Genomic DNA, 15,567 nt, shown 5'->3' on the forward strand with positions numbered 1-15,567 from the left:
CCTGGCTCCTCTCATCCCTGGGTAAGCCTCTAACACAGCTCTAAGAAACAATATAGTAGAAAACAGGAGTCGGCCACATCTGGCTTTGAATCCGGACTTTGCCAGTGCTTATTTGCCATGTAATCCTGGACAAGTTAGTTTCTGAACTTTCGTTTTCTTATTTGTGAGATAAGTCTATTTTTAAAAGACAGTGTTATCTAAGTTATAACTGAGTGCAACATAACCAGCCTAGCTTTCTGAAGAATCCAGCAAAGACAGTATGCACCCTTCTTGAGGTCCAGTGTGAACAAATCTCTAAAAGCTAGTTCATGGGGCGGAGCTGTCAGACTGCTGCAGGCCACACTGGGTGCACTTCCTCCCAGTGAGCTTAGACAGACCAGAGGGAACTGGAGCATAGAAGGTAACAGAGATTTCCCCCTTTATGCCCCAGAATCAGTCCAGAATGTCTCTGGGCCAAGTAAAAAGTTGTCTTCCAAGTGGGGATCAAGGATGCCAAGTTCCCATTTCCTTACCTCAGTCCATCTGATGACCTTTCCATTCGCTTTATACTCTGATCCGTGGAATATCTTCACACTTGTTATAGACTCCATGGACTTCCCATCTATGGGACTTAGGACACTAAAACAGAAACAAAGGAGAGAGATGGAAGCAGCTCTTAGAAGAACTACTTCTCTCTTATCATACACTGGGTGCCTTGCTGAAAAGACCTATGCAAAACATCACAAAGAAGAAGCCACTGCCCCAAAATGTACACGAACAGAGCTCTCAGGGAGGGGCCTGTGCACTGAAATAATTCTGAGGACACACGTACGAAAAAGGAGTCCTGATGGCAGAAGCTGGTTATTTAACAAAAATGTTTCCAAGTCTGCTCTCTTCCTCTCATGTTCCTCCAGTGACTGCACAGACCCGCACCCAGCCCTGCTCGCCCCTGCTCCACCACCACACCCATCACATCATACTCTCCATATGTTCGTGTATCTGCCTCACAAACTTCCAAAGGGGCAGGTACATGATATACTCATTTCCATGTGCAACATTCACGGTCTGACACAACGTAGGAGTTTAGTGTTTACAGACTAAAGGAATTATTTGACCAAGTATGTTAATTATGACAGTGCTGGTATGAACTGATGAACGTGCATCTATATTATCTATTGAAACAAGTTGCCTTCAGTGCTGCATAGTACTCCTAGGTTCCTGAATCGAAAGGCCACATTTTATGGTCGTGTTCTCCAAAATATAGCAAGTATAAATATGTGGATGAACACACTCATTCTGAGGAGGAGTCAAAGTAATTGTTGTGAACTTTTCCTAACAACTTTTAAACCTGTTTTTGTTTTTGAATCTCTATGTATAAAAGATCAGATTTAGCCTAAAGTTGACTATCGGGGACATGCTACATTTGACTGAATTAAAATTATTTAAACACTGTTAAGTTTAATTTCTAACTCATCAGACAGTATAAAAACTAGAGCAGCCTTAGTTGATAAGAACTCTCTTGAGAAAGGATACCCTGACATTGTGGGACAAGCTAGAAAACATTCTGTCTACACACTATACAATAAACTCCTGGGTTTGAGAGTTTTCCCTGATGAGCTCTTGTTCTTTTTTCGAAGACACTGCCACTGTTGTAGGAAGGGACAACCTACTTGTTGTTAGCTACCAATACCATATGGCATCAGATTGTCAGATTACCAATTTTTTGTCCTAATAACCATAGAATTTGTTGTGATAATACAGATGCTTGCTCATATCAGTTCACACCATCAACCTAACAACCGACTATAAGAGAATTAAACACAAATTGATTTTGAAATTAAATTTTCCAGGACGTATGGGAAGATAAAGTGTTATTTATAAAGCAGACAAACATACTCATTGATTTAGATATTGCTTCTCTTTGTTCAACAACAAAAGTTTTAAAACATTCATTTAAAAAAATCTGGTATGCCATGCTGGAAGCGCCCTCTATCTGCCTTCGCTCCTGCCGTTCCCTCATACTGGCAGGCCCACTCTGCCACAGCTGGGCGGCAGATGTCTACCATCTTACCAGACTCAGCTCCAGAGGCAGCCATTCCTCTAGGAAGTCATTCCTGAATCCTGCCCTACCACCTCTACCGAGTTCCTCATTTCTCTTTTATCTTTACTGTCTCCTATAGAGTGTTCTATGAGCATCTTGCATACTTTGGTGCCCTTATTATAACTATCTTCAAAACTAGACTGAGTCACCTGTCACTAAGGACCATAAATTCATTTTTGTCTTTTCCGAAGCCCACGTATAGAATTATTGCCTGAAGGATGAATGGGAGAAGGCTTAATACAATGAAGTCTGACATATTTATTCAATTAATCAGTTTTTAAAGACCCTATTAGGTGCCATACAGCGTTTTAGGTGCTGATGACACAGCAGTGACCAAACAAGCAAAAATTCCTGCCCTCGTGAATCTTACATTCCAGGGCCAATATAATAAATAAGTAAAAATATATGTTAGTGAGTTATAGGTACCCTTAAATATAATGCCGGGAAGGGGGGTATGAAGTATTTGGTGGAGGATGGAAGAAATGTGCATGAGAGGCTTACAATGTAGTAGGCTGGCCAGGGAAGCCTTTGTTGAGAAAGTGAAGGTACAAAGGTCTGAGGGCAGAAGAAGGCTGATATATTCACACAAGAAACCGATACTGTTTCTGAGAAATAAGAGAGTGGGCAGGGGATTGTGTAAGGCTTGTAAGTTGTAACAGACTTTGGCTTTTACCCTGAATGACCCTGAAAGTCAGTGGTGAGTTTTGAGCAAGAAGTGACATTGCTCTGGCTGCTGTACTGGAAACTGACTAGGCTAGGAGGAGGGAGGAGGCCAAGACTAGAAACAAGAAAACAAATCTGAAGCCTACTGCAATAATGCAGACCAAACGATGGCAGGAGAAGCAGGGAGCAGTAGTACACTTCTGGACATGTTTAAAAAGAAAGCTAACAGGCTCTACTGCTGGATTAAGGTGTAGGGTGTGAAGCAAAGTGTCAAAGAGGACTCCAAGGTTTTGGCTTGAACCCTCAGAACATAGGTGCCATATTCTAGAGATGAACATAGGATTTGAAGCCCAAGGAGGTGGCTTTAAGTCCTAGCCCAGCCACTTCCAAGCTTTGTGGAGTCATTTATCCTTTTGGTGTTTATTTGCTCATCTGTAGTTGTTATATCAAATGAAACAATATTAGCAAAAGTGTTTTGTAAACCAAAAAGGCTTAGGTTTTACTATTATCTCAGTAACTTTAGAGGGACTGTTGTGTTTCATCAGCTGCCTTCTTCCCCTTCCCTTCAAAAATATGCATAGAAACTCTTTCAGAAATTAAGCCAAGAAACCAGAAATTTAAAAGTCCATGTTATAATACAAAGCAGTCCTTTCTCTTAGGCAGGGGTTTCAGGAGAGTAATAAAAGGCCAGTCTAGACAAAACCCAGAGGCCAGCCCATAACGAAACACCACTGAGGGAACGTTTGCTGCATTCACCCCTTGTTGACGTCCTTGTCATCATCCACCCACTGGATGTGGATTTGCTCCTGCGGGTCCTCGGCCTCTGCCTTGCCACAGGTGATGGTGAAGTCCTTCATCTCCCGCAGCGCCTGCCTCAGGGCATCCATGTTCTCTGCAGTGATCTGGACCATAACGCCATCTGAGAATCAGCACCAAGACAACACAGATGGAAACAATGCAAAGCCAGGGAGAGGGGCAGATGAAACTCTGTACCTGGCATCTAGCAAATCCCTCTAGGATTAAACGTGAAACTTCTGTTCTCTAAAGCTGACAGATACAAAGAGGTTTTGTCCTTTGAGCTCAACCTCTTACTTACTGAAAGTGTTACGAGAAGCAAATGCCAAGATGGATTCTGCTTAAAACACCTGCCTGTTGATTTCACTTCAGGCACAACTAAGTTTGTCCTGAGACTGCTCAAAAGGAAAACTTACACATGGTCACATCCCTCTTTTGGACACACAGAGCATTTTGTTTGTGTTTCCACTGTTGCATCATGCTCTAATCATATTCATTTGTTCGTATCACTCACCTTACTATGACTGCATACAGTGAATGCCAGTGCTTGTTAAATAAATCACTGAATAAACAACAGGAGTGAACTGGGGAGTAATTCCATTTATTGACTGGCAATAAAGCAAATCTACCATGTATGTTTTACATGGGCTACCATGAGCCAACAGATGATAACTATTTGGGGGCTACCACCTAAGTTAAAGGAAAATACTGAAATTGAGGGAGTAAGCTATCACATGCTGAGCAATTATCCTGCTTCTCTGACACATAATTTTGTCAACTGAAATAATTTCTAAAGAGCATCAGTAAAATTTTCATAAATAGGTAGCTAACTGCTCTACTGACACATGTGGCAAAATGTAAGACCTGAGAAATTCCCACCAAAGGCATAAATGTAACTTTCTAAATACATTGCTTTGCATTTGTAAGGATTTCTTTCAGTTCAGTTTATCATTCTGACATTTAAGGGGTACTTTTTAAGCATCTTGTAAAGACACATTTTAAAGGTAGTCAATATTTGATTACAAAGGCATTAATCAGTCATTTAACGCCTAGATTTCTTGATGAGGAAGCAGAATGACTAACTTCTTAATTTCTTAATAGAATATTTCTGCTTTGAGTTGTGAAATTAAGTTGCGAAATATTAGCATACTTTGCTCTTCACTTGCTGTTTTGAGTTTGGCAATAAAGGAGATCAAAGTCAATCTCTGTTAACACACATTAAGTTTATCTATGTATTTCAATTAACACAAAGGAATCCACCCTCAGGAAGAACTGCTTTTAGGGCACTGGAGTGGAAATGAAAATCTGTCATTCCGTATGCAGACTGCACTTTCCAAAGATAATCATAACATCTCCTGTCTCACATGCTTTTCTACAATGCTGCCTTTCCTTTTCCCCCTAAAGAAATGGAGTCTAACTCCTCTCCCCCCAGCAGACTTATGACCACTTCCACCACCAGAGGATGATGGATGCGACTGTGTGATTTTCAAGCCGCATAAAACCAATGCGGCTTTGGCCTTGTGCTGGAACACTTGTGGTTGGAGTTCTAAGCCACCATATAAGAAGCCCAACTAGCCCAAGGCCACATGCTAAACAGTCCATTGTTAAGGACTCCAGTCATCTTTCCTAGTCTTTAAATCATCCCAAGACCGGCCCCAGACATGTGAGTCAACAAACTTTCAGATAATTCTAGCTCCTGGCCATCAAGTAACCACCAACCTTCAAGTCATCCCAACTGAGGCCCCAGACATCACTGAGCAAGATCAAGCCATTCCTGCATTGCCCTATGAAGGGCAATCAGTGAGGGTGATAAAATAGTTGCTTTAAGCCATTAAATTCTGGTTAACTTGTTACACAACAAGAGTAACTAGATCAAAATACAGTGAGAATAGTTGAGGAAGAAAATACCCAGTGATAAACCATAATGGAAAAGAATATGAAAAAGAATGTGTGTGTGTGTGTGTGTGTGTGTGTGTGTGTGTGTGTATGCTGCTGCTAAGTCACTTCAGTGGTGTCCGACTCTGTGCGACCCCATAGACAGCAGCCCACCAGACTCCCCCATCCCTGGGATTCTCCAGGCAAGAACACTGGAGTGGGTTGCTATTTCCTTCTCTAATGCATGAAAGTGAAAAGTGAAAGTGAAGTCGCTCAGTCGTGTCCGACCCTCAGCAACGCCATGGACTGCAGCCTTCCAGGCTCCTCCGTCCATGGGATTTTCCAGGCAAGAGTACTGGAGTAGGTGGCCATTGCTTTCTCATATATATATATGTATTACATTGCTGTACAGTAGAAATTAACATAACATAATAAATCAACTATACTTCAATAAAATAAACTTATAAGTTCACTTATACGTGAACGTCATCTACTTATTTATAGATTTGCACCCAGTGATGTTTCTGAACTCAGTCTACGGCCCCTTGGATACCTTATTCCAGAGCTCTGAAAAGCCATCTCTTAACTTTATGTCAGTGTCCCATGGCATCTCTACCACTTACTCCTTTCTTTGGAGAGTTAAGCACCCTTATGACAGTCTTAATTAGCTGTACAGTGAGATGCTATTGAATAAATAACTTCTGTGGAGTCTGAAGTCTATGGCAAAAGTGTCAAGTTTTCCTTTAATGTCCCCTGTTTTTCAGTTGTATAATTAAGACTGAACTTGTTCATGCAGTAAATAACCCATTCTTTACCTTCCACAATACTGGACTTGGCAAGATATCCTGAAGAGGATTTCAGAGCGCCACTGAACACAAAGAAACTGGCACCAGTCACTAAAATAGCAATAGAAATATGTTAGTGAAGAAAGACTTTGAGATGGAGGGACTGAAAATAATAATGAAATAGTTGGTAGTTGGGAACTCAAACCATCATACAGAAAATAAAAAACACTTACTCTATACACTACCATATACAAGTAACCAATAACTCAGATGCTAATGAGAGCTTAGAGAATGAGGTTTTAAGATACATGCTTCCATTTTGTTTTGAGCTTCCTTCAGTCAAGAAGCAAGGAAATCTTACTAGTCAAGACTAAGGTTTGGTCTGCAGCTTGTTTTTGTAAATAAAATTTAATTGGAACACGGCCATATTCATTCACTTATATATTGTCTATGGCAGTTTTTGAAGTGTGATGCCAAAGTGCTGGCAACAAAGACCACAGGTTTGCAAAGCCTAAAATATTTATCATATAGCCATTCACAGAAGAAGTTTGCTGACCCCAGATCTGATTCAATGCTTTTTTTTAAGAGCAAATATATTTTGAATATGGAGATATGATTGCCAACTATTTTATTTACAAAGTGGAGCTTTTAGAAAAACAAACACCTATTTAAAATATGAATACCTCTTCGTAAAAGAAAGGGCATTTAATTACATTTTGCTTTATAAAACTGCACTACACTGTTTTATTTCTCCACATCTTACATTGGACTAAGATATTCCAACTTCCTACCCACTGGCCCTAGAGCATCTCTAATGGGTAGGTCATCCAGCCTTTGTCAAAGACTCCTACTGACAGGGAGCCCACAATAGCACAAGGCAACCATTTCTATTTCTGGATAGCTCTCAGTGTTACAGAGTGTGCTCTCAAACAGAGCCCATATCTAGATCCTTGTAGCCTTCACCCACTGGTGCTGGTTTTGGTCTTTTATAGCTATAGAGAGTAAGTTGAATATTATTTCCACATAATAGAGAATCTTAAAAATAGAGATACCTATTTTTCACCCTCTTTCAATCTATACTTTTTTAGGTTAAACATTTATATTTTATTCAAGAGATCTTCCTGTGACCTAGTTTTCAAACTTCTCACAGGCCTTGAATCATCCTTTGAAGACCTTCTAGTTTTATCAGTGGATATCACCAACTACATTAATGATACCCAGAACTTATTAAAATATTATAGATATGATTTGACTAATAGGGAGCATAGTAGACTTGTCACCTACCTGTTTTAGATATTATATTTGAATATACATGTGCTCAGTACCTTTTATGCCTTTACTAAACAACTGATTTTAAAAATATACTTCGAAGACAGAAATATATGTCTACTAGAGAAGTGCTTAATGAAGCATACTAAAGAAAGCTAGTTTTAGGAGATATTCTGAGAGGAAAAAGATTTATGGTCAAATAAATTTTAGAAGGTCTAGGCACTATCTTCCTTTAAAAAAAAAAAAAATGCTAAAGGCTCCGAAAAGTCCTGCAGCAAAGAAATCTGCTTAAACTTTTTTAATACAAGGTTTCTCAGTCTAAAATAATAAGCAAAAATTTTATTTATTTATGTGAATATTTTAAAAACCATAGACACTGGTAAGACATTTTAGGAAATGGCATGTTAAGCAGTGCCTTAAATTCTAATGTTGAGCAGCACTTCTTAAATTCTAACGTGTGTTTGAATCACACTGCAATTGTGTTAAAATGCAAACTCTGATTTAGCCGATCCGGGACACAATCTTCATGTCTAACAATCTCCTAAGTGATGAGACCACATTCTGAGTACCACTGAACCTGGAAGGCTTCCTTTAGAATCCTGTCTATCTGTTAATTAACACTCTTTGGGTATGGTCATTCAAAAAGCACTATATCTACCTAAACATATTCTCACTATGGGGGCGATGCCTCAAACACCTATGCTGGCCTGGTCAGTGTCCTGAGGCAGTATTTTCAAGATGCTCCCCTCAATAACAGAGTTCCATTTGCAACTCTAAGTCTGAGTAGTCAACATACACTTGCACAACAAGCTTTGAAAGGTTAATATAATCAATTGTTTTCACCTATTCTGACAGTGAGTGTTTATGGGGTTGAGATATCCACTCTCCAGTTACAGTACAATCTTCCATTCCATGACCTCAATCAGCTCAAACACTCACCCTTTCTGGGCTGATTATGAATACTGATAGCCTGGGTCTGATAGTTGCCATCATCATTCTGTACACACACGAGATGGGAGTCTGCCTTCTCATTGAAACAGGCACCTCCTGCCAGGACGTGCTCATTGGACTTGTTCATGGCTTTTATCATCTGCAATCAAAAAAGAGGGCTATCTTTCTCATTCTGCCAAGAACGGGCACTTTTTGGTGTGTGTGACACAGCACAGCTCATTCACCTTCTCAAAGACAAAAGAGAATATTATTTATTAAAGCGACAAAGGAGCTACTAAAGAATGAAGACAAAGTCAAAAATCAGTCACCATTAGTAAAAGTTCAACATACACAAAAATTTTCTCTATAATTTACAGGTGATTTGTGTTATAACCCAAGCATATGACACATTTTGCATTTATTTTGTCTTTTTTACTGCTGCACTGAACTCAAGTAACTAAAATTAGTTTACCTAATTACAGTAGTTTCTTCTATCCAATGCATTCTCTGAGAGTATATATACACTGAAATTCTAAGTCAAAAGAATATCCTATATTTAAGTGTATATGCCTTCTTTTTCCACATCCATACAAAGGAGTGCTTTCCTCTATAAATATACGAACTCCATTATTTCTTAGTTTTACTAACTTATGTTTGATATCTTCAATGTAATAACTAATATTTTGCTTTATTCTTATCAAGAGATTTTAAGGTGATAATTCTGAACCTCACATGGAAAAACTCATCAGCCACCATTTTGTATGTAGTCAATAAAGGACAGAAGTGGTATGGACTTAACAGAAGCAGAAGATATTAAGAAGAGGTGGCAAAAATACACAGAACTGTATAAAAAAGATCTTCATGACCAACTGATCACAATGGTGTGATCACTCACCTACAGCCAGACATCCTGGAATGTGAAGTCAAGTGGGCCTTAGGAAGCATCACTATGAACAAACCTAATAGAGGTGATGGCATTCCAGTTGAGCTATTTCAAATACTAAAAGATGATGCTGTGAAAGTGCTGCACTCAATATGCCAGCAAATTTGGAAAACTCAGTAGTGGCCACAGGACTGGAAAAGGTCAGTTTTCATTCCAATCCCAAAGAAAGGCAATGCCAAAGAATGCTCAAACTGCCACACAATTGCACTCATCTCACATGCTAGTAAAGTAATGCTCAAAATTCTCCAAGCCAGGCTTCAGCAATATGTGAACCGTGAACTTCCAGATGTTCAAGCTGGTTTTAGAAAAGGCAGAGGAATCAGAGATCAAATTGCTTACATCCACTGGATCATCAAAAAAGCAAGAGAGTTCCAGAAAAACATCTATTTCTGCTTTGTTGACTATGCCAAAGCCTTTGACTGTGTGGATCACAATAAACTGTGGAAAATTCTGAAAGAGATGGGAATACCAGACCTGACCTGCTTCTTGAGAAACCTGTATGTAGATCAGGAAGCAACAGTTAGAACTGGACATGGAACAGACTGGTTCCAAATAGGAAAAGGAGTACGTTAAGGCTGTATATTGTCACCCTGCTTATTTAACTTATACGCCGAGTACATCATGAGAAACACTGGGCTGGATGAAGCACAAGCTGGAATCAAGATTGCTGGGAGAAATATCAATAACCTCAGATATGATACCACCCTCATGGCAGAAAGGTAAGAAGACCTAAAGAGCCTCTTGATGAAAGTGAAAGAGGAGAGTGAAAAAGTTGGCTTAAAGCTCAACATTCAGAAAACGAAGATCATGGTATCCAGTCCCATCACTTCATGGCAAATAGATGGGGAAACAGTGGAAACAGTGACTGACTTTACTTTTGGGGGCTCCAAAATCACTGCAGATGGTGACTGCAGCCATGAAATTAAAAGACGCTTACTCCTTGGAAGGAAAGTTATGACCAACCTAGACAGCATATTAAAAAGTAGAGACAAAAAAAAAAGCAGAGACATTCTTTGTCAACTAAGGTCCATCTAGTCAAGGCTTTGACTATAAAGAAAGCTGAGCGCTGAAGAACTGATGCTTTGGAACTGTGGTGTTGGAGAAGACTCTTGAGAGTCCCTTGGACTGCAAGGAGATCCAACCAGTCCATTCTAAAGGAGATCAGTTCTGGGTGCTCATTGGAAGGACTGATGTTGAAGCTGAAACTCCAATAGTTTGGCCACCTGATGTGAAGAACTGACTCATTTGAAAAGATCTTGAAGCTGGGAAAGATTGAGGGCAGGAGGGGAAGGGGATGACAGAGGATGAGATGAGTCGGTTGGATGGCATCACCGACTCAATGGACATGAGTTTGGGTAAAACTCCAGGAGTTGGTGATGGACAGGGAGTCCTGGCGTGCTGTGGTTCATGGGGTCACAAAGAGTCGGACACGACTGAGCAACTGAACTGAGTGACTAAAGATGTTAAGCATCTTTTCAAATGCTTGTCGGCCATTTGTGTATCTTCTCTGGAGAAATTTCTCTTCATATCTTTTGCTCATTTTTAAATTGGACTGTTTGTCTTTTGTTGTTGAATTGTAAGATTTCTTTATTCTAGACCTAGAGAACAGATCCTTATATCAGATAAATGGACTGTAAGTATTTTCTCCCATTGTACTGGTTGTCTTTCCACTTTCCTGTTAATATCCTTGGATGCACAAAAGGTTTTACTTTTTCTTAATTCCAATTTATGTATTTTTTCTTTTGTTTTTTTATGCATATCTAAAAACCCACTGCTAAATCAAAGGTGATGAAAACTTACCCTCATGTTTTTCTCTAAGAGCTGTATGAATTTAGCTCTTATATTCAGGTCATTGATCTATTTTGAGTTAAACTTTATGATTTGAAGTAAAGGGACAACTTAATTCTTTTTACATGTGGATATCCAGTTGTCCCAGTACCATCTGTTGAAGACTATTCTTTCACCATTAAATAGTCTTGGCACCCTTGTCAAAATCAACTGGCCGTTAAATGTATGAATTTTATTTCATGCCAATACCACACTGTTGATTACTATAGCCTTGAAGTAAGTTTTGAAACTGACAAGTTTTGAAGTCTCCAATTTTGTTCTTTGAACATGAGACCACATCTCATGTTCATGTATTGGAAGATTGAAAGCTGTTAGCATATCACTACTACTCAAAGTGATCTACAGATCCAGCACAAGCCTTATCAGAATTCCAATGGGGACTTCCCTGGTGGTCCAGTGGATGAGAATCCACCTGCCAGTGCAGGGGCAGTTCAGTCCCTGGTCTGGGAGGATTCCACATACACAGCACAAAGCAAGTAAGCCCCTAAGCCATAACTATGGAGCCTGCAGAGCCTGAGCTTATAAGCCCATGAGCCACAACTAATGAGCCCTCATGCTGCGACTGCTGAAGCCTGTGAACCTAGAGCCTGTGCTCCACAATAAGAGAAGCCACTGCAACGAGAAGCCTGTGCACCACAATGAAGAGTAGCCCCTGCTCACAACAACCAGAGAAAGCCCTGCACAGAGCAGCGAAGACCCAGCGCAACCAAAATAAAGAATAATAAATTTTTTCTTTAAATTCCAATGGCCTTTTATAGAACTGGAAAGCCAATACTCAATCAAGTTCATTTGAAATTGCAAGGGACTCTGAAGCCAAAATTGTGTAAAAGAACAAAATTTTTTAGGTCTTCAAGTTCTTTCAATAAATTTTATAGTTTTAAGGTTTCAAGTCTTTTATATCCTTGGTAAATTTATTTCTAGGTACTGTACCAATACAATGCCAAGATACCATCATCCTCTGGTTTGACTTTGTTATGTTTATAACTCTTGCAAAGTTAATATTTTAATAAATAGCTGTAATGCCAGAGGCATCCAAACAATAATTAAAAATTCATCTCACACTAACTTTTATCAACCCAATAAAACAAACCAGTTCTATCAGGGTTTTCCAACAAATACTTTAAAATAAGTTTTTGCAAATAAAGTAAGTCAGAAGATTGCTTCTTGGAGAAGTCAGTAGACAGACTAATTTAGGCTCTCAATTACAATTTACATTTATGTCGCATGAAAGAAATGGATACAATCATATACAGCAATTCTAAAAAATATTATATCTGCCATTTCTTCCAAATCATTAGGCTAAAGTGATTTCTAATTCTGCTTACACTGAGCAGATTAAACATATTTTCAAGAATTTCCTGGTGATCCAGTAGTTAGGACTCAGCGCTTTCACTGCTGGGTCCAGGTTCAGTCCCTGGTCAGGGAACCAGAGATTGCACAAGCCGAATGGCCTTGTCAAAAAATATAAAAAGTTTTCAATTTGGATATTCTGAATAAATTAGCTAGCCTCTACAAAATCATTTTCCTGGATATCAATTTCAAAGCTAATGAGATTTTCTTAAAACTTCGTATTTCTTTAGAAATGAATGAACAGGGTTGGTTGGTTTGGTTTCTTAAAACCATGTTCATTTTATACCAAAGAGAGAATTTCCCAAATATTCAAAGGATCTTACTGAACATAAGGCAAACTTACACTTGTCATACAATGATATAAATAATTGGTTTTCCACTTTAGTTGAGCCATTTCTCTGCTCTGTCAATTCAAATTCTGTAATATCTGTTGATCCATTACTACTGTTTAAGACCAATTACCTCTTTTCTGGACATTTAACAACTTTATAACTGTTTTACCTACAGTCAATCTCTAGCAGCACTGATTCATTCTACATGTGAAATAAAATTCATACTTAATGGTAAGATAAGAAAAATTTTAAATATAAAAAAATTTCTCTGTTGGCCTTCTCTCTCCCTTCTACTGTGCATTGTGTATCTGCTGCACTATGCATCTACCAGGCCTCCCCTATTGGCAACCATGAAAGCAGCATTCTCCAAGCTCCAACAAGACCACTTAAAAGAGAACATTTCCTCTGGATCTTGTAAGGGGGTCATTTCTAGCAGATCTGGATTGTGTCAACTGTTAATTATAAGTCATGTAATGTATAGCATTCTGTCTCAAAAAACTTATAACTGTGCATTGATTTCTAATGGGGTGTTAACAGTTCTCAGAGCTTTCTGAGATGCTTTTCCAGGCTATAATCCTCAATTTGCCTCAAATAAAAATTTTCTTTTCTTTCTTAGATCAACTGAATGTTTCCATATTTACCAAAGGCACAGCTCTGATCACATTTTCCCCACCTTGTCCTCCACTCAGATCATAAGTGTCCTATGCTCTAACTCCAAACCAGCTTTCTTGCTTTACCTTGCTTCCTACTGTATCCTTGCAAGCAGGACTACCTCCTGATCTGTTACCAGTTCCCATCTCTGAGCTGTAGCATATGCTGTTATTTACCTTCCCTCTGGGCTTCCTTTGTAGCTCAGTTGGTTAAGAATCCACCTGCAATGCAGGAGACCTGGGTTCAATTCTTGGGTCAGGAAGATCCCCTGGAGAAGTAAATGGCAACCCACTCTAGTATTCTTGCCTGGAGAATCCCATGGACAGAGGAGCCTGGCAAGCTACAGTCCATGGAGTTACAAGAGTCAGATATGACTTAGCAACTATACCACCACCACCACCCTCCTTTTTCTTCTCCCATATCCAAGCAGCTGAAAAAAGCTGATCCTAAGTCAAGACTTAGTAAAAACACCAGTTCCTACCAGTAGCCTTCTTTAATTTCCCATCAGAACTAATGTGACCACTCCCTTTTTTGAACTGCCACACCACATTTTTTGTATTTCTTATATGGCATCATCCACATCCAGCTCTGGACATTTCTCTAGAGAAGATTCACAAATGGCCAACAAGCACTTGAAAAGATGCTTAACATCTTTAGTCACTCAGTTCTGTTCAGTCGCTCAGTTGTGTCTGACTCTTTTCGACCCCATGAACCACAGCATGCAAGGCCTCCCTGTCCATTACCAACTTCTGGAGTTTACCCAAACTCATGTCCATTGAGTCGGTGATGCCATCGAACCATGTCATCCTCTGTCATCCCCTTCTCCTCCTGCCTTCAATCTTCCCCATCATCAGGGTCTTTTCAAATGAGTCAGCTCTTCACATCAGGTGGCAAAAATATTGGAGTTACAGCCTCAACATCAGTCCTTCCAATGAACACCCAGGACTGATCTCCTTTAGGATTCACTGGTCGGATCTCCTTGCAGTCCAAGGGGCTCTCAAGAGTCTTCTCCAACACCACAGTTCAAAAGCATCAATTCTTTGGCACTCAGCTTTCTTTATAGTCCAACTCTCACATCCATACATGACTACTGGAAAAACCATAGCCTTGACTAGATGGACTTTAGTTGACAAAGTAATATCTGTGCTTATTAATATGCTATCTAGGTTGGTCATAACTTTCCTCCAAGGAGAGGGTATCTTTTAATTTCATGGCTGCAGGGAAGATACAACTATTTGTCCTTCTAATTAGCTGTAGTTCCCTTGTGTGGAGAAGCTAGCATCCACCTTCCAGGCCTATGGGTCTACAAATCATGAACCATGAACCTTCACTCATTCGTGTAGCAATGAGCATCTAATGTGTACCAGGCTTTGTGTTAGTATTCGGTTTATTCAGTACTGAACAATCTTCCCCCACAGAACTCATATTCTTGTGTGCAGAGGGGGAGGGGAAAAAGTAAAATACATTAAATGTTAGACACTGATAAGTGCTATACAGAAAAATAAGGCATGAAGGATGACTAGGAGTACTGGCAAGTGCCACTTAATACTGGATACTTGGGAGAGTTCTTACTGAAAAGAGAGGGAAAAGCCATGGGACTATCCAGGGAAGAGCCTAGAGCTCTACAGGCACTTAGAACAGCTGGTTCAATGACTGTGTAGTTGCAGCATGTTAGCAAGCCAGACAATTTCAAGGAACATTAATTAAGGACAGTGTGGCTGAAAAGGGAGAGGTGTAAGAAGAAAGGTTAAAACAGGGAGTGGGTTAAGGAGAACACAGGGTACAGAAGACTTCAGGTATCGTTCTGATTGGGATGAAAGATCTTTGGAGAATTTTGAGCAGAAGAGTGACATGATTTTACTTAGTTTTAACAGGATCACTTGGGCTGCTGTGTTGAGAATAAATGGATGGGGGAAAGGCTGCCAACAAAGACCAGTTAGGAGACTACCGCACAAATCCAAGATTACCTCACACCAAGACTGGCCCAAGGGTTGAGAGGTGGCTGGGTTCTAGATAGGTAGAGCCAGCAGAACACAGAACAACAGG

At 39.7% G+C, this 15,567-nt stretch overlaps 1 protein-coding gene across 4 annotated transcripts in view; it reads right to left on the reverse strand.

Moving 5' to 3' along the window:
- ZFYVE9 (zinc finger FYVE-type containing 9) overlaps positions 1 to 15,567 on the reverse strand; it is a 182,476-nt gene that overhangs the window by 5,288 nt on the left and 161,621 nt on the right. For all 4 annotated transcript variants that reach the window (XM_027537254.1, XM_027537257.1, XM_027537256.1 and 1 more), the window contains 4 exons: positions 8,407 to 8,557; positions 6,229 to 6,309; positions 3,500 to 3,662; positions 513 to 618 (listed from right to left, as the gene is read on the reverse strand). In XM_027537254.1, the coding sequence (XP_027393055.1) occupies positions 513 to 618; positions 3,500 to 3,662; positions 6,229 to 6,309; positions 8,407 to 8,557 (501 nt within the window). The remainder of the gene's footprint in view (positions 1 to 512; positions 619 to 3,499; positions 3,663 to 6,228; positions 6,310 to 8,406; positions 8,558 to 15,567) is intronic.

The sequence above is a fragment of the Bos indicus x Bos taurus genome, chromosome 3 (assembly GCF_003369695.1).
Source record: "Bos indicus x Bos taurus breed Angus x Brahman F1 hybrid chromosome 3, Bos_hybrid_MaternalHap_v2.0, whole genome shotgun sequence".
NCBI lineage: Eukaryota > Metazoa > Chordata > Mammalia > Artiodactyla > Bovidae > Bos > Bos indicus x Bos taurus.